Below are 20315 nucleotides of genomic sequence, written 5' to 3' on the forward strand. Positions count from 1 at the left end.
TGTAGACCCCCCCAACGGCCCTCCCGACAATCGCAGCAGAAGGGTACCCAACCCCTCCTGCCGGTCCTCCCAATGGCCTCCCCTAAGATCACCGGCAGGAGGGTACCCAACCCCTCCTGCTGGACCCCCCCCAATGAACCCTCCCACCCCGGAACCCCCTTAGTCTTACTTTCCAAGTTGGACCGGACGGCTCCTCACACGTATGGCCAGCAGGCTTGCCTCCGTCCAAATGAGGCGGGCCCGCCCCTATCCTGCCCAACCCACAGGATCCTAGGGCCTGATTGGTCTAGGCACCTAAAGCCACTCCCGCTATAGGAGGGGCCTTAGGTGCTTGGGCCAATCAGGCCCTAGGATCCTGTGGGTTAGGCAGGGGAGGGGAGGGGCGGGCCCGCCTCATTTGGACGGAGGCAGGCCTGCTGGCCAGACGAGCGAGGAGCTGTCCGGTCCAACTTGGAAAGTAAGACTAAGGGTGGTGTTTCGGGATGGCGGGGTTTGTTGGGGGAGGGTCCGGCAGGAGGGGTTGGGCACCCTCCTATTGGCGATATAGGGGGCCGTTGGGGGTGCCGGCAGGAGGGGTTGGGCACCCTCCTACCAGTGATCATAGGGGGGCTGTTGGGGAGCTGGCAGGAGGGGTTGGATATCCTCCTGCTGCGATCGTCGGGGGGGCTGTTGGGGTAGGCAGGAGGGGATGGGTACCCTCCTGCCGCGATCGTTGGGGAGGGCTGGTTCTGTCGGCATGAAGGGCTGAGGGCGATCGTCAGGGGGGGGGCGGGTTCTATTGGCAGGAAGGGTTGATCTGACAAATGAGGAGCACGGTGAAACACAGGTAAATAGCGGTTCCTAGAAGGGGGGACATTGGCCTGCGGGGACAAATCTATTCACCGTTTTTGCGGGCGGTGAAAGGATTTGTCCCCGCGTCTGCAGCGATTTGCTAATGAGGTCACCATAACCCGCAGCCAAACCGCAGCCACGCAGCGGTTCGCTGCGGGGATCGCTCCCCGTGTCATTCTCTACTACAGCACACAGTACTCATATCGCTGATCTGGCGCCAATCCGGTGCAATCAATGTCCACCTTCAACAGATTAGAAACTGGGGAGTCCATCCCAGATGATTCTGAGTCAAATCGAGGGGGTTTTGAGGCAGAAATAAAAGAAAAAAAGATCAATTTTAAAATCCAAGATGGCCGTTGTCATGAATTCACGCCACAAAATGGCAAAAATAAAAAATAGCGATTTGGGGTCTGGGGAGGTGGGGGGACCTGAACCCTACCTTCAGAAACTGTGAAAAACGATTTTAAAATAGTTTTACAAGCCACCCCCGAAGTTCTCAAAGGAAATAATGATTTAATCACAGCGTGCAGTGCCAGACTGTCAGCAGTTTTAAATAGCATTTGAATGGAGGGAAAGGATTTTCTGCCTCTGAAACAGCTTCAAATAGATCCAAACTTGAAATCTTCGGACTGCCAGCCAGCCAGAGACTGATTACAACCTCTGCCTCCACAGATTCTCATCCACATGGTCATGGGCGGAAAAGGCAGAGACTGCACCTTGAAACCCAGGTGGGTTTCACTCCAGATGCAACCTGCGCTTGAAATCCGTGACAAGTTCACCGGCAAGCAGACTCCCGAGTCTAAAAATTGTGGCACACAGCAGGCTGGTTCCACAGATCCACCAGAGTTTCTCTGTGAAGCAGCAGTCTGGCACCATGGGACTGCATCCTTCCCTCCAACAGGGGACCACCGGGAAGGGGTCTCAAGGCGCTGAAGCCACCAAGAAGCTAACTTTAATCATAAAATAAAAAGCAGAGCTACTGCAAAAGACTTCTGCATGGACTGCTTGCAGAAATTGTAATTGGATATGTTTCCTAGCTCTCAAGCTAAGGGGGTGGAGCATTTGCTCAGAAAAGTTGTAGATTTATACAACTTCCGGACTGTGGGTTGGGACTGAAAATCTAGCATATGGAATCCGGATGAGAAGTAATAAGTCCTTAATGCAAGGATGGGTTACCCAAGCAGCTACCACATGAATGTGTTAGTGTTTTGAAGTATTTTGCCTGTTTGCATGGCTATCCCCTGCATTACTTAAAAAAAATTGTGGGACAGGGTGTGGGTTTGGAAGCGTTAACCTGCTAGCATGCTATACTTATGCAGCATTTAGTGCCTCCTACACTGGAGGCCGTAAGTGCTTCCACAACTCCAGGGGTCTCAAAGTCCCTCTGAGGGCCACAATCCAGTCGGGTTTTCAGGATTTCCCCAATGAATATGCATGAGATCTATGTGCATGCACTGCTTTCAATGCATATTCATTGGGGAAATCCTGAAAACCCGACTGGATTGCGGCCCTCAAGGAGGGACTTTGAGACCCCTGCACAACTCTATGCCGGTTCCATGCATTGACAACATTAGCATATGACCTGCAATAAAATATAGGAAAGAAATCCCCAAAAGTACAGTAAAATCCTACATTACCATGCTTTAAGCCCAGATTCTAGCACATTGTAGTAAAAGGGCCCCTAAGTTAGCTAAATAAATTCATGCCTCTCCTCTCTGAAAATATTAAACATGTCTGTCAGCATGCTCCATATCAGTAAATAGCTGTGTAATTGGACAGCATTCATTGGCTTAAAAGATTAGTCAAAGTGAGCACAAGTAATTTGTGTAGCTAATTTTTCCACAAGTTATTTTAATCTTATCAAGATAAGATTCCTTTCTAAAAATGTGACTAGCTTTAGGTGAAGCACCATAGCATATCGTGAAAATGTAATGAAGTATAGTAAGCCTGAAAGGCACAAGCATGATTCATTTGTGTCTGACCTATGATAGTGTTATGGAAATATCTGAAGTCACACCACCTGTCGGTGTCTATTACAGTCTCAACTATGGCATAACAGTCTTCTTTGGGTCACATTTTTTCCCACAGACATTGAGGAAATATGATTGAACAGTTGTATAATATTTTTAATATGCTTTTATACGACTGACATTTGTTTAGAATCTTAGTATAGCCACAATTTGTATACAAATCAAAGCAACTGAAACTCAGCTGCAGATTTTTAGGAAACCAGTTCTGCTAACCAGGATGAGTTATTATTAATTCGGTTTGCATTTTTTTCCTATTGTTGCCTTACTATGATTGTTTTGCCTTACCAGATTGTTTTGGGGGAGTTTTCATAAAATTTGCACAAAATATATTTACAATGAAGTTGATAGAGAAAAGCGATTACATGGTTTATAAGGACACCAGCAACAAGTTCCAAAACTTAACTATTCATTGAGTGAAAAAAATATTTCCTTCTATTCATTTTAAAAGTACAGTACTGTATTACCATGTAACTTCACTGAGTCTTAGTACTTTTTGGAAATGTAAATAATCAATTCACATTTACCCATTCTACACCATAGGATTTTGTAGACTTCTATCATATCCCTCTCAGTCATCTCTTTTCCAAGCTGAAGAGCCCTAACCTTGTAAGCCTTTCCTCATGAGAGGAGTTTCATTCCCTTAATCCTTTTGGTTTTTCTTCTTTGAACCTTTTCTACTTCCACTACAGATTTTTTGAGATTTGACAATACTCAACGTGAGATCACACCATGGAGCGATACAGAGACATTATAATTACCTTTGTCTTATTTTCTATTCATATGCTAATAATTCCTAGCATTGTCTGCTTTTTTTTGGCTACCGCGCACTGGACATACAATTGTCCATTGACACCTAAATCTTTTTTTGGGGTGCTGACTCCTACGATGGAACCTAACATCAGGGAACTATAATTTGGATTATTAAATTTCATCTGACATTTGAATACCTGGTCTTCCAGTTTCCTGAGGTCTTCCTGCAATTTTTCACAGTCTCCATGTGTTTGAACAACTTTGAATAGTTTTGTGTCATCTGCAAATTTAATCACCTCACTTGTCATTTAGATTTCAAGGGCCCAGATTCACTTAACATAGTGATTCTCTAGCCGATTTTGAAACAGTGATTGATTCACTATCTTTATTGCATGCAAATGATTTCCACAGAGGTGCAAATCGTTTGCACAAACTCCTTGACTCAATCACTCAGTGAGCGATTGAGTCGGGGCAGAGCTCTGACAGTAGTGACAGGAGAAGCACCTCCTGTCACTGCTATCAGAGCTCCTGTCAACTGCCCACCTAAGTCCCAAGGGAGGAGCCCGAAGCACCTGAGCCAATCAGGGCCTTAGGCCCCTCCTCAAGCATCACATGATGCACCGGGGCAGGGCCTAAGGCCCATATTGCGGAGCAAGAGGCTAGAGAAGCAGGAGGGATTGAGCACCCCTTCTGCTCCCAACTTTTAAATGTATGGGGAGGGGGAAGGGAAAGGGGCATCCGCTGCTGTCCGGTGGCAGGAGGGAGTGGGCATCCCTCCTGCCATTTGTTTCGCATGGGGGGAGAGGAGGAAGGAAGGAGAGAGAGGTCTCAGATGACATTTTTCTTTTTTTTTTTTTAAATGGGGCATGGAAAAAAAAAGAATAAAAAAAACCAGGCAGACCTGTCAAACCGACAGGTCTGCAGGAGTCAGGTTTTAGGACAGTAAAATCTGATTCAAATAGCCAAGCAAATGTTAGTGAATCGATCACTTGTCTATTTTGCATTGGGTTTTACTCATTTGCATGGGTTGGATCGGATCGGACAAAACGCGGTGGGCCGTTTAGTGAATCAGATGGGTAGCAGCGATTGTCGCTAAACCTGTAAAAACTGATTTAGCGATGATCGCTGACTTTAGTGAATCTAGCCCAGGATTATTTATAAATGTTAAATAGCACCAGATCCCAGAGGCACTCCAGTATTCACACTCCTTCACTGAGAGAAATGACCATTTAATCATACCCTTTGTTTTCTATCCATTAACTAGATACACACTGGCTCCAATTACAAGCGCGTATTCTTTTCAAATTCTACTGCACAATAATCAAAGCCCTAAATGACAATGGACCAACCTACCTGAACGATAGCCTGACCCAAAACAATCCATCTAGACCTAGGGGAACACAGGCACCCTTTAATTACCCCCCAATCAAAGGCATACAACACAAGAAAATGTATGAAGGCCTCTCTTGCAGTGCATTCTGGGATGCACTGGGAGTGGCCTAAGATTCCAATTGGCCAGATCCCTTAGGCCACTCCCATGTTTGTGAGCAATATTGCCGAAAGGTTAGAAGGAAAGGATTGCCTTTTTGCGGATGATACCAAGATTTGTAAAAGATTGGACACCCCGGAGGGAGTGGAAAACATGAAAAAGGATCTGCAAAAGTTGGAAGAATGGTCTAATGTCTGGCAACTAAAATTCAATGTAAAGAAGGGCAGAGTGATGTACTTGGGGAGTAGAAATCCAAAGGAGATGTATGTGCTGGGAAGCGAGAGACTTATATGCATGGATGAGGAGAGGAACCTTGGGGTGATAGTGTCTTGAGGATCTGAAGGCGACAAAGCAGTGGCAAGGTGGTGGCTGTAGCCAGAAGGATGCTAGACTGTACAGAGAGAGACGTAACCAGCAGCAGCAAGGAGGTGTTGATGCCCCTGTATAGGTCGTTGGTGAGGCGCCGCTTAGAATATTGTGTTCAGTTTTGGAGGTCGCATATAGCCAAGGATATAAGAAGACTTGAAGCAGTCCAGAGAAAAGTGATGAAAATTGTAGGGAGTCTATGCCAAAAGAAGTACGAGAAAAAACTGGAGGACCTCAACATGTATACTCTGGAGGAGAGGAGGAACAGGGGTGATATGATACAGATGTCTAAATATTTGAAAGGTATTAATATAAGACCAAATCTTTTCCAGAGAAAGGACATTGGTAAAACTAGAGGACATAATTTGAGGCTCAGGAGTGGAAGACTTAGGAATAATGTTAAGAAATTCTTTTTCATGGAGAGGGTAGTGGATACCTGGAATGCCCTCCCAAGGGAGGTGGTGGAGAGGAAAACTGTGATGGAATTCAAAAAGCGTGGGATGAACACAGTAATGTTAGTTAGAATATGAATGGGCTAACTTTCATGGTCTGAATCTCACAAAGGAGATGGTTTGGATAGGCTAGAGCAATGGTTCCCAACCCTGTCCTGGAGGACCACCAGGCCAATCGGGTTTTCAGGCTAGCCCTAATGAATATGCATGGAGCAGATTTGCATGCCTCTCACTTCCATTATATGCAAATCTCTCTCATGCATATTCATTAGGGCTAGCCTGAAAACCCGATTGGCCTAGTGGTCCTCCAGGACAGGGTTGGGAACCACTGGGCTAGAGTAAACTTCAATGGCAACTTCAGTAATTGGAACCTAAGGACAGAACCAGGTGGACTTCTAAGGTTTGTGGCCCAAAAGAAATAAAAGAAAAAAAAAAATAATTTAATCATGAAATTGTAATGCATGTAGTTACAGGGCAGACTGGATGGACTATTCAGGTCTTTATCTGCTGTCATTTACTATGTTACTATATCTATACGATCCAGAGATAAATGAATAATCCAAAGAATGGAGATACAGTGGCTCCCCACATCTCAAGAAGTTCAAGACATAGAAGTCATCAAGCAAAGATGAAATTTTGCTTGTAGATTATCTGGAAAAGGGTGAAACCACCAGAGCAAAGTACTATTGCACTTCTTGACAAACTGAAACAGCAACTGGTCTCCAAACTTCGAGGCAGACTTTCAAAAGGAATCTTGTTTCTTCAAGACAATGTTGTTCCTCACAATGTGGCCACTATGCAGCAAAAACTGACACTTTGAAGTTCTGAAACTCCTGGCCTAGTCACCTGATTTAGCCCCTTCGGACGACTACCTAACCTCACGAAACACCTCAAGGGAAGAAAGTCTTCAAGAACTGAGGATGCCGCATTAGCTGTGGACAAGTGGTTTGCAGCACAATCAAAAGAAGCAGTTATGCCCCCCCATCACCGGCTTACTTTTCAGCACTAACCAAGCTTTTTCAGCAGCAATAAGCATCAAATGCCAAAGAAAATGCCCAGTTAGCCACCAAGACACAAGTTAATGAGTGGTGGCCATTCTTGGCCAGTTAACTCATGCTATCAGCCATGTATATGTGGTTATACAATTTTATTAAAACCCTCTTCTGCCTATAAAATTGACTTTAAATGCTGAAAAAGCTTTACAACTGGCTTATAACGTGCTTTATTTCAAGAACACAACTAGGTCGATAAGGGTCATACTAAATAAATGGAACAGGATGTTTGCAGCAATGTTCTGAGCAAAGCTTAAAACAGGAGCAAGTCTGAATGGTACAGAAATAAACAAAGGCACCATATATGGTGATGGGACAATTGCGTGCCAGACACCAGTGCGCTGACAATCGAGCGCTGACAATTCAGCGCAAGACACAAGCGTGCCGTGGGAAAACTTAGTTTTAAAGAGCTCCGACAGGGGGTGTGGGGGTTTTACTTTATACTGTTCGTGCTGCCGTTGTGGGGGGTATAACCCCCCACATTATAGAGAAAACAGAATTTTTCCCGAAAAAAATCAGAAAAAGTTCCATTTTCTCTATAATGGAGGGTTCCAACCCCCCAAACCCCGCCCCCCAACAGCAGCACGAACACTATGCAGTAAAGGGGGGTTTCCCACTCACACCCCGCTTCGGAGCTCTTTAAAACTAAGTTTTTCCGCGACGTGCTGGTGTCTTGCACTGAATTGTCTGCCCTCCATTGTCGGCGCACTGGTGTCTCACGCGCGACTGACTATGAACCCCCATATATTGAGTGAATTGGGGTTTACAGTCATATCTATGGAAGAAGTTAAAGGCAGTAACAGGATATCTACAGTGACACTTCCTGCTCTGCACTCCAAATGTCATTTTTTTCCAGTCATGACAGATATTTTCCATTTTGATTAATATTTGTCTCCTTTCACACCAGCCTCTATTTAGATTTTTTTGCCACTATTTGCCATTCAAAAACCAAAATGACAAAGTAAATGAACTTCTTAGTAAACTACACATATTTGCTTAGTTTAGTTTAATATGTACCAATATAATACTCTTGTTGGACATTTTGGCAAGGAACCAGCAATTTTAAAAAATCTGATTATAAATTCCAGGAGCATCACAAGCTAAAAAGCTGCCCCCAAGTGCTCCCATCCACCCACTTGCATCACACTGGCAAGGGAAGCCAATGGATGTGGTGCAATCTTGAACTCTATATAACCGCACTAGCCACACATAGCTAGCTACAGCCCTGATAAATTCTTTATCCCAGGACAAGCAGGCAGCATATTCTTGACTGATGGGTGACGGCACCGACGGAGCCCCGGTACGGACAATTTTAGAGTGATTGCACTCTAAGAACTTTTTAGAAAGTTCTAGCTCGGCCGCACCGCGCACGCGCGAGTGCCTTCCCGCCCGACAGAGGCGCGCGGTCCCTCAGTTTCTTAGTTTCCGCGGAGCTAAGAAGACGCGTTTTCAACGGCTGTTGAAATTTTCTCATAACTTGCCTTCCCGCTCGCGTAAACGTTTTGGCTTAAATTACCTTTTTTCTTTCTTCCATTTGTAAAAAAAAAAAAAAAAATAAATAATAAATTTTCATTTTTATTCTTCAGTTTTCGGTTTTCCCCGGCGGGGCCTTCTGCCACCATCGAAGCCTCGGCCTTCGATTTGGCGGAAGCCGTTTTTACTTTCATGCCCCCTCAACTGGGTTTTAAAAAGTGCCAGCGGTGTGCTAGGCCTATATCTCTCACGGACCCACACAACTGGTGTTTACAGTGTTTGGGTCCTGAGCATCAGGCCTCTTCTTGCACCCGCTGTGCTACTTTAAAAAAACGGACATTGAAAAATCGCCAAATTCAGCAGCGATTGTTATTCGGTGCCGAGATGTCCGACCCCGTTCCTTCGACTCCGGCTTCGGCACCGATTCAGTCGGCACCCTCGTCTTCGACGCCGCGTGAATTACGGCCATCCTTCAGGTGCAGCTTAAGGAGCAATTAGAACGACTCCTTCCTGCTATCATGACACCGAACCTTCCGGTGCCAGTCCGCACCAAGCCACCGGTACCGGTTGTGGATCAACCCGTATCGATACCGATTGTGGAACCCGTGTTACCCGCTTCCACTGTCTCGGTCCTGACTCGGTATCGATGAGGTCGGGTAAGTCGGTGCGCAAAACCCGACACATGCAAACGTCGACACCTGAGTCTCGGGACCATTCTTCCCATGTCAGGGACCCTGATCTGTGGGGAGACTCAGAGGAACCCTTTCTTTCTGAAGGCGAATGTTCCTCAGAGGAGGAGGATTCGGCTGTCCCTGACCCATCCTCCAAACAGGCCACTTCCTCTTTCTCTAGTTTTTTGAAAGAGATGTGTGAGTCCTTGTCCATTCCTTTGGAGGCTGAATCCAAAAAGTCTAAAGCTTTTTTGGATGCCCTTGATTTTGATCAGCCTCCAAAGGAATTTTTGAAACTTCCCCTTCATGACATCTTGAGGGAAACTTTCTATAAGAATTTAGAGACTCCTTTAACTGTCCCAGGGGCCCCACGTAAACTGGATTCTCTATATAAGGTAATTCCCATTCCTGGGTTCGACAAACCTCAACTTCCACATGAATCCTTATTTGTCGAATCCACCCTTAAAAAGACTTCAGGAGCCAGTGTATATGCATCTGTCCCTCCTGGCAGAGAAGGAAGGGCCATGGATAAATTTGGTAAGAGGCTCTACCAAAATGCTATGTTAGCAAATAGGGCTAGTAATTATGCTTTTCATTTTTCTTTTTATTTAAAGCATCTCCTTACCACCATGGCTTCTTTCGAAAAGTATCTTCCTTCACGAAAGCATCCCGCTTTTCACACATGCTTGTCGTCTCTTCTACAATTACGTAAGTTTATGGTTAGATCCATATATGACACCTTTGAACTTACATCCAGAGCGACAGCAATGTCAGTAGCTATGCGTCGTTTGGCCTGGCTTCGGGTATCCGAGCTTGATGTTAACCATCAAGATCGGTTAGCCAATGCCCCATGCCTAGGGGATGAGCTCTTTGGGGATTCCATGGACTCAACCACACAAAAGCTCTCTGCTCATGAGACGCGCTGGGATACCCTGCTCAAGAATAAAAAGAAGCCTCCTCCGCCAAGACCATACAGGCAGCAATCGGCCTATCAACGCCGCTTCACAGCTCGTCCATTGACTACCACTGCTCAGCAACCTAGGCGTCAGAGGCAACAACAACGTCAGCCTCCCAGACAACAGCAGCAGCAACAAGCTGTAAAACAACCTCCTCAGCAGAAGTCACAGCCCTTTTGACTTCATTCTCCACAGTATAGCCAGTATCCCTATTCCTGCTCTCCTGCCTCAGCCTATAGGAGGTCGACTTTCTCTGTTCCTCAGCCGGTGGGAAGTAATCACATCGGACCAATGGGTCCTCAACATCATCCGCCACGGCTACTCTCTCAACTTTCAGACTCTTCCACCTCAAAGCCTGCCAAAAGAGTCTGCTTTGAACAGTCCTCAATCGGCCCTCCTTATTCAGGAGGTCCAATCCCTCCTCCTTCTGAACGCTATAGAGGAAGTTCCTCTAGATCAAAAGGGGCAGGGATTCTACTCCCGTTACTTTCTAGTTCCCAAAAAGACAGGAGATCTCAGACCTATCCTGGATCTTCGCGATCTCAACATTCATCTGGTAAAAGAAAAATTCAAGATGCTTTCTTTAGCCATCCTTTATCCCCTTCTAAATCAAAACGACTGGCTATGCTCCCTCGATCTCAAAGAGGCTTACACTCACATACCGATCAATGTAACCTCAAGACCATATCTCCGATTCATGATCAATCATTGTCATTACCAGTACAAGGTGCTGCCCTTCGGTCTTGCCTCATCTCCAAGGGTATTCACCAAATGTCTCATTGTGGTAGCGGCATTTCTACGCTCTCACCACCTGCATGTATTTCCTTACCTGGACGATTGGTTGATCAAAGACACTTCCGCTCAAGCAGTCCTTCTGGCCACCAACCAAACCATCCAGTTTCTACAACTTCTGGGATTCGAGATCAATCTACCCAAATCTCATATCATTCCCACTCAGAGACTTCAATTCATTGGAGCGATCCTGGATACACTCCTCATGAGAGCTTTCCTACCATCCAATCGTCTCCAGACTCTTCAGTCTCTCTGTCACCAGGTGCTTCCTCTGCCGTCCATCTCAGCAAGACAAATGATGGTACTCTTGGGGCACATGGCATCCACAGTTCATGTCACACCTCATGCCCGTCTTCACCTGCGCACTCCTCAATGGACCCTTGCTACCCAGTGGTCCCAAGCGTCGGATCCTTGCTCACGACACATATCTGTGACATCATCTCTTCGTCAGTCTCTTCAATGGTGGTTGGTATCCTCAAATCTATCCAGAGGTCTTCTGTTCCATCAGCCTCCTCATCAACTAGTCATCACCACCGACGCATCTCTGTACGCATGGGGAGCTCACTTGAACGAGTTCCAGACTCAAGGTCTTTGGTCAGCCCAGGAAAGGAAGCATCAAATCAATTTCCTGGAACTCAGAGCGATGTTTTACGCCCTCAAGGCCTTCCAACACCTTCTCTTTCCTCAGGTCCTTCTGTTGTGCACAGACAATCAGGTTGCGATGTACTACATCAACAAACAGGGTGGGACAGGCTCTCGCCTTTTATGCCAGGAAGCCCAGAAGATCTGGACTTGGGCCATAGATCACCATCTCTTCCTGAAAGCTATATACATTCAGGGGAAACAGAATTCCTTAGCGGACAAACTCAGCAGAATTCTCCAACCTCACGAGTGGACACTCGATCCTGTGACTCTGCAGTCTATCTTCGATCAATGGGGCACTCCTCAGATAGACCTCTTTGCAGCTCCTCACAATCATCAGCTGCCCCTATTCTGCTCCAGACTTTACTCTCCACACCGTCTAACAGCAGATGCTTTTCTCCTCGACTGGTCGAATCTGTTCCTGTACGCCTTCCCTCCTCTGCCTCTCATGTTGAGAACCTTGTTCAAGCTCAAGAGGGAACGAGCCACCATGATTCTGATTGCTCCGAGGTGGCCCAGGCAACATTGGTTCTCCCTTCTACTTCAACTCAGTTCCAGGGAACCTTTTCTTCTTCCTCTGTTTCCTTCTCTGCTTACCCAACAGCAGGGAACCCTTCTGCATCCCAACCTCCAGTCTCTACACCTGATGGCTTGGTATCTCTCGGGCTGAACTCGACTGATACTCTTTTGTCTCAGCCCGTTCGTTCCATTCTGGATGCCTCCAGGAAACCAGCCACTCTACAATGTTACCATCAAAAGTGGACGAGATTTTCTTCCTGGTGTCTTCTTCATCATCTTGATCCCACTTCCCTAGCAGTGGAGACGTTGTTGGATTATCTTCTTTCTTTGTCTGACTCTGGCCTGAAGTCCTCTTCCATCAGGGTCCACCTCAGTGCCATTGCAGCTTTTCATGAGCCAGTCCATGGAAAACTTCTTTCAGCTCATCCCCTGGTGTCCAGGTTCATGCGTGGGCTTTTCAATGTGAAACCACCTCTTAAAGCCCCTCCGGTTATCTGGGATCTCAATGTGGTTCTTTCAGCTTTAATGAAACCTCCATTTGAACCTTTAGCTACTTCTCCTTTCAAATTTCTCACTTGGAAAGTACTTTTCCTTATTGCTCTTACCTCTGCCAGGAGAGTCAGTGAGCTTCATGCACTGGTTGCAGATCCACCTTTTACGGTTTTTCACCATGACAAGGTGGTTCTGCGTACACATCCAAAGTTTCTCCCTAAGGTTGTTTCTGAATTTCATCTCAACCAATCCATTGTTCTACCGGTTTTCTTTCCAAAACCTCATTCTCATTCTGGGGAACAAGCTCTGCATACTTTGGATTGTAAAAGGGCTCTTGCTTACTATCTGGAGCGTACGAAACCCCACAGATCAGTTCCCCAGCTTTTTCTGTCCTTTGATCCGAATAAATTGGGACGTCCTGTTTCTAAACGTACGTTGTCTAATTGGCTAGCAGCGTGCATTTCATTCTGTTATGCTCAGACCGGACTGACACTGGAAGGTTCTGTCACGGCCCATAGAGTCAGAGCAATGGCAGCATCTGTAGCTTTCCTCCGTTCCACTCCTATTGAGGAAATCTGCAAAGCTGCTACTTGGTCCTCAGTTCACACTTTTACATCTCATTATTGTCTGGATGCATTCTCCAGAAGGGATGGTCACTTCGGCCAATCTGTTTTACAAAATTTGTTTTCTTAATGGCCAACCTTCCCTCCATCCCTCTTTTTGTTAGCTTAGAGGTCACCCATCAGTCAAGAATATGCTGCCTGCTTGTCCTGGGATAAAGCACAGTTACTTACCGTAACAGGTGTTATCCAGGGACAGCAGGCAGATATTCTTGCGTCCCACCCACCTCCCCGGGTTGGCTTCTTAGCTGGCTTATACTAACTGAGGGACCGCGCGCCTCTGTCGGGCGGGAAGGCACTCGCGCGTGCGCGGTGCGGCCGAGCTAGAACTTTCTAAAAAGTTCTTAGAGTGCAATCACTCTAAAATTGTCCGTACCGGGGCTCCGTCGGTGCCGTCACCCATCAGTCAAGAATATCTGCCTGCTGTCCCTGGATAACACCTGTTACGGTAAGTAACTGTGCTTTACTGCTATGGTTTCATCCATATTTGGTTTGAAGCAATATATGCTTCTATACTAAATAACTGCAGCACCTCATTGCATACTGCACCAATGAACAAAAAATTTTAAGACAAGCGGTAGATACAAAATAAAGTCTCCAACGTTCAAGATTTTTTTTTACTTTAAATGCTGTATTACAAATGTATGCATTGCCTGTTTAATGCAAAACACACACATACATACACACACACACACAACTTATAATTACAAGTAGAATAAAATATTGAGTGGTTTCCTCTCTGAAACAAAAGTCAAGATTATGTGTTTTTTGTAAATTTTTCCTATATATGCAGCACTGTAGATCCACTACAGTAAATATTCCTCATTAAGCTACAGATTGCACTTTAGTATAACCATAGTGAAAAGAAAAAAACTTAGCTGTGAAGGAACACCAACTTATTACATTTGACAGTCTGCTTACTATGGTCTTCTGTATTGCACTTAACACTGCAACTTTGCAGGCCCTCAAGCCAGTATTCATGTCAGACTGCTAACAGTCAAATACTGATGTTCTGCTTGAAAAGTAGGGATTTCCCTGTTTTATGTCTATGAGAAAATATTTAGATAACCTGGCCCTTAAGTGTGCAAAATAAGTTGAAATAGCATTTTATGTTAAAGATAGAAGAACTAGTTATTCCTTTTGCAATGTCAATGTCCATTAAAACTGTGCTAAACTAGCTGAGTCCTGTCACCTACGAGACAGGAAGATGTCTGTTAAGTACTTCTTTTGATGATGGAGGTATGCTGTCTGGGAAGTTCACATCAAATTCTAGAATCAGGTCTCCTTTCTGGTCAGGATTTTTTGGAAATGGCAACCCATACCCTATAACTCTTCTTCTCATTCCAGGTTTCACCACTTCATTTATTGTCATTGGTATGTTCTTTCCTTCTATTGTTGGAATAGTGATGGAACAGCCACATAAAGCCTAAAATAAATCACACAGTTAGATCAAATTTTTATAAGAGCAACAACAAAAAAGATTTCTAACATTGTGCAGGCTCTTTAACATGGCCATGCCTGGGCCAATTTTCAGAGTGATTTAACTGGGCTAGAGAGGCTCTGGCCCGCCTAAATCACCTTTCATTACCCAACTGACAATTATTCAGCAGCATTAAGTTGGACAGTGCCATTGAATATTGGATTTGATTGCATCCCGCCAAAAAAAAAAGAAGTAGGACGGTCAAGAATAGGCCACAGGGTGGTGATAGGCAGGAGCCGGGGCAGACACCAGCGATATTCAGCTGAGGCCCATATAAGCTAAGTGGGTGAATTTAGGACAGTTGAAAAGCTGTCTTAAATTCACCTGTTTAGCTTATGCAGGTCCCAACTGAATACTGGGCCAGGATACGCATAAGCTTTTTTTTGTGTTTAAAAAAAACCCTGGAGCCCCTGATTCCTCCTCACCCCCCCCCCCCCCACACACACAAAATATCCTTTCCCCCAAGTCAGCTGGAAAACCTGAATACCTGGTAGTCCACGGCTCATAGATGAAACCGTGCAAGACAATCGCACGTGGACAAATCCGCCCAGACAATCGCATGCAGGACGTCAGCGTGCTGGATTTCAACAGTATTTTAAAGCGCTGTGAAGGTGTGTGTAAATGTTGGCACTCCCATTGGGGGGTGGGGGTAAACCTCCCCATTACAGAGAAAATGGCTTTTTCACCTATTTTTTTAGGGAAAAATTACTGTTCCCCCCCCCCCAACGGGAGCACCAACATTTCTAAGTAAAGTGGGGGGTATCCCCCCCCCTCACAGCACTTTAAAATATTGTTGAAATCCAGCGCACTGATATCCTGCATGCGATTGTCTGGGCGGGTTTGTCCATGTGCGATTGTCTTGCGCGCTTTTGACTGGACACTGTAGTCCACTGAGGAGGTCATTGATATCAGGAGCATGCCTCTGCCCCTTGTTGGCCTGTGTAAAATGGCTGCCATGACCTTATACAAACACTAGCAAGGGGCAGGAGCAAGAGAATTACACTCTTGCCCCCAATGACTCCCTCCCCAGACCACCAGGTATTCAGGTAGGCCCAGAAGGGCCTACCTAGACATGGGTGGTAGGGGAGAGGTTTTCTCGCTGGGAGGGGGCATTGTTGAGGGGGGGTTGGCAGGGGAATTGGGGGTTCCAGGGCTTAAAAAAATAAAAAATTTATGTGGTCCCAGCTTGATATTCAGTCAGGCTGCCCACACTTATGCTCTGATATTCAGTGCTAGTGCCCGGACATGGTCCAGCACTGAATATAAGGGCATAAATAAGATCCCAACGATCAGTGTTTTAAAAAATACTGACTGCCGCCAGTTGAGTATTGGGTGGATTGTATTTTGAATGTAACTTCAACAGAATGGTCCCATCCTACATAGCAAAAAACTAACAATCTACATTCCTAACCGACCCCTGCGATCACAAGCCGAGAGAAGATTGTCCACCCCACCGGCACGAACCCTCTTTCTGGAAAGTGACCGCAAACACTCCTACTTACACTTCCTACCCAAATTATGGAACGCAATCCCACCAACTATCAGATCACTGTCAGGCTTACTAAATTTCAGGAAAATGATAAAAACCCACCTTTTTACCTGACTTTCTGAAAGACACCCCTAACTTCTATTTCTACCCCAGCAAATTTATCCTGCCTCACTGAATGTGCCCTCCGCTCAACTTACAGATGTAACGAAGTCTCTAGTCGCACACTCGGTGCTAAACTATGCAAGGTTTTACCCCTCCTTTTACATGTACTTATACCAAGAATGCCTAAAATTGTCCTATACTTTGATTACATTGTATTTCTAGCTGCTATACTTATAGGGCTTATCGTTTGCTATGCTACAAGGCTCAGCCCCCAAAATATGTATTCATTCCTCCTTGCAGTTCACAAGAATTATCCCTCTGTTGCTATCCATTCAGTTGATGAGAATCATCCCTCTGTTGCTGTTCTTCCCTTTAATCTGTTGTTCTGTACATCTTATATGTGAATTTGCATCCTTGTTGCACATTGTTTGCCATGCTACCGTGCTCAGTACCCAAAACATGTACATAGGAATTTCTACTATTGCTTTTCCTCCTTAAATCTGTTGTTCTGTATATCTGCTGTATGTGAAATTGTAACCTTGTTGCTAAACCTCTACTGTACTGTATATGTAAACTTGTAACTCGTTCTGAGCTCTTCTGGGAGGACGGGCTAGAAATTCAACTAAAGAAAGAAAGAAAAGTAATAGTAATAATGAAGTCAAAATGTTGAATATTTAGTGCTCTGTTAGCACTAAATTGATGAAGGCATACAGAATGACTGCCATGTCTTAACGGTACTGATCTATAATACAGAGTTAGAAACATAGAAGTCCATTTTCAATAGTATGTCTAAGTCCAATTTAGATGTTTTGAAAAGTGCATCCAAAAATTGGGTGGAGAAAATGTCCATTTTCGAAACTGCTAGATATCTATCTTTTTTTTCAGGGGAAAAGAAGGTAATAAGCCTCGAAGCACAGCAGAGCAAAAAGAATAAGAGGCACTGGAGATGTCAAATCCAACCTGTGGTCACAATGTCTTTTATTAACAGTTTGTACCAAAGAACAATGATGAATCTCGACTAGGATCCAAGTTTTGGCGACTCCTCAGGGGACAATAGTGAACTAAAAACATAAACAAATAAACATTTTTGCAAATAAACATTAACATTTACATACTTAGAAAATTGATAATGGCACATAAAATGTATAAAAGGAAAGAAACAATCATAGAAGGAACAAGAAAAAAATATGATCAGATAAGAACTATATGCACGTCAATTGATGTAGATTGCTCTTTACAAAAAGTGCTTTCCAATTTGGGAAGACAGTTGGAACAATAAAAATTAATTAAAATCACACTCAAAAATTTTTTTAATCAATATGTCAAAATGTACTCCTTTAAACAAATATGTTAGTGATTTTCTGGGTGCTATATCAATATACTGATGACAGTATGGTCTGCGGAAATGACTTGCAAGTAGACAAAAACCAATAGATTAATAAAAAAAAAAAACATTATATACATAATGATAAGAATCTTTGCATACATCAGATGTAATGATGCAGATTTTAAGATCAAATAATAGATAATAATAAAAAAATGGATAAAAACCATTAGAATGCACACGCATAAACAAATAACCATGCCAATCAAAAAAATGAGAGCATAATCCAATAATTGAACTAACAAAATGGTGCATGAGCCACATTTAATCTTAAAACCACATACATATATATTTAAAACACATGTGTATTTTATTTATTATTTTTTTTTTTTTAAAGAACAGTATACCAATACATTAATTAAATACCCTTGATCTAGAAACTATGGGGGTTCATAAAAAAAAAAAAAAAGTCTAAAAAGTGTCCTAAATGGCTACTTGGACAATCAAAAAGCCTGATCGTCCAAGTACCCATAACCAAAGCTGGTTTTTAGAAGTATCTAAAAACAGCTTAGGCCTTTCCCCTGCCTCTAAACGCACAGAGAGAAAAGAGGTGTGTTTAGAGGAGGGGAAAGGGCGGGAGGTGGGCCGACCTACACCTAGGCGTACAATAGGTATAACCAAAACATTTGACAGGTTGCCTAGTTGGCACTTAGACCTTTTTGACTTAGACCAGGGGTGTCCAATGTCGGTCCTCGAGGGCCGCAGTCCAGTCGGATTTTCAGGATTTCCCCAATGAATATACATGAGGTCTATTTGCATGCACTGCATTCATTGTATACTAATAGATCTCATGCATATTCATTGGGGAAATCCTGAAAACCCGACTGGATTGCGGCCCTCGAGGATTGACATTGGACACCCCTGACTTAGACAAAGTCAAACCAGGTCTAAGTGCCGAAAAAGGGGCCGCTGAGCTGATGGCCGCTGGCGCAATCAGTTCATCAGCCCAGCAACCTACCCACCGCAACCATCGTGGCAGGAGAGATGCCTCATCTCCCCTACCACGATGCGATCACCCCTCTACCCGAACTGCTGCGACCCGCGGCAGGAGAGATGGCCAATCTCTCCTGCCGCAGATTGTAGCAGTTCGGGTACAGGAGTGATCGCATCGCGGCAGGGGAGATGGCCAATCTCTCCTGCCACGATACATCACCCCCTCCCCCCGATGATATTGGGGCAAGAGGGAGCCCAAGCCCTCTTGCCCCGCGGCAGCTGCAGCACCCCCAATGGCATCGGGGCAAGAGGGAGCCCGAGCCGTCTTGCTCCGTGGCAGCCGCGGCACCCCCGACGATATCGGGGCAACAGGGAGCCCAAGCCCTCTTGCCCCAGCAATCATACCCCCCCAACTCGATATGGCCAGGAGAGAGCCCAAGCTCTCCTGGCCCCGGCGACCCCCCCTCTGACAGGAATGGGCCAGGAGAGAGCCCAAGCTCTCCTGGCCCCGGCGACCCCCCCGACTGGATTGGGCCAGGAGAGAGCCCAAGCCCTCCTGGCCCCGGCAACCCTCTACCCCCCACCCACTACAATACGGGCAGGAGGGATCCCAGGCTCTCCTGCCCTCGACACAACCCCTCTCCCCCCAACGACCGCCCCCCCAGAACCCCCGATTGTCCCCCCCGCTGACCCGCCACCCCCCCCAGCCGACACCCCAACCCCCCCTTCCCCGTACCTTTCACGTTGGCCAGATGGACAGGTGCCAAGCCCGCCAATCCTGCAGGCCAGCCGGGTACAGAATGGGGCCGGATTGGCCCAGGCGGCAGAAAGCCCGCCCACAGGAGGGGCCTGAGGCGCCTGGGCCATTCAGAATAGGGTTGAGCCCATGTGCCTAAGGCCCCGCCCACAGGAGGGGCCTAAGGCTCCCGGGCCTATTCTAATTGGCCCAGACGCCTCAGGCCCCACCTGTGGGCGGGATTTCTGCCACCTGGGCCAATCCCCAACGACCGCCCCCCCAGAACCCCCGATCGCCCCCCCCCCACCAACACGCGACCCCCCGGCCGACCTCACCACCCCCCTTCCCTGTATCTTTCACGTTGGCCAGACGGACGGGTGCCAAGCCCGCATGTCCGGCAGGCCAGTCGGGTCCAGAATGGGGCCGGATTGGCCCAGGCGGCAGAAACCCCACCCACAGGTGGGGCCTGAGGCACCTGGGCCAATCAGAATAGGCCCGGAAGCCTTAGGCCCCTCCTGTGGGCGGGGCCTTAGGCACATGGGCCGGGTTGGGCCCATGTGCCTAAGGCCTCCTGCCTGGATTGTTGTGTTGGGGGGGGGATTCTGTAACCGGTGTTGTTTTTGACAGACACAGGTTACAGAATCCAGCTTTTAGGTGAAGGACTGGCTCCTCCTTCGCCTAAAAGCCCTTCTGTTGGACGTTTGGGGTTAGGCGTTTTTTTGGTTCATTATGGCCAAAAAGTGTAGACGCCGTGGGGGTGTACTTGTAGATGTAGTGGTGATCTGGGCGTTTAGTAGAGGCAGGCCATAATCAAAACAAGGACGTTTGTTTTGGTTATGGACACTTTCCCTGCTTCTGCTTTGAACGTTTAAGGACTTAGGCCAAAAGGGGACTTAAGACAGTTTTTTTTATTATGCCCCTCCACGTTAGTAACTAAGGATACCAGAGGTACGAAACTAATATACGGTACATTTGCCTGAAGCCCTGTTGCTCTCTAATGCATGTACTTCTGCATAACAAGCGAAGTTAAAAGCATCTATTATTGAAACATCAAAA

The 20315-nt window shown here is 45.9% G+C and overlaps 1 protein-coding gene and 1 long non-coding RNA gene across 6 annotated transcripts in view; one reads left to right on the forward strand and one right to left on the reverse strand.

Moving 5' to 3' along the window:
* Positions 1-17220, forward strand: part of LOC117346454 — a 30389-nt gene extending 13169 nt beyond the window's left edge. The window contains exon 3 of the long non-coding RNA XR_004536593.1: positions 17092-17220. This is a non-coding gene — a long non-coding RNA (uncharacterized LOC117346454). The remainder of the gene's footprint in view (positions 1-17091) is intronic.
* Positions 13587-20315, reverse strand: part of DNAJB4 (DnaJ heat shock protein family (Hsp40) member B4) — a 45930-nt gene continuing 39201 nt past the window's right edge. For 4 of the 5 annotated variants that reach the window (XM_033916015.1, XM_033916016.1, XM_033916012.1 and 1 more), the window contains exon 3: positions 13587-14561. In XM_033916015.1, the coding sequence (XP_033771906.1) occupies positions 14328-14561 (234 nt within the window). In that variant the 3' untranslated portion in view covers positions 13587-14327. Of the gene's footprint in view, positions 14562-17115; positions 17268-20315 lie in introns of those variants that run through there. The other variant, XM_033916013.1, reaches the window with a different exon arrangement.

Source organism: Geotrypetes seraphini, chromosome 12 (genome assembly GCF_902459505.1).
Source record: "Geotrypetes seraphini chromosome 12, aGeoSer1.1, whole genome shotgun sequence".
NCBI lineage: Eukaryota > Metazoa > Chordata > Amphibia > Gymnophiona > Dermophiidae > Geotrypetes > Geotrypetes seraphini.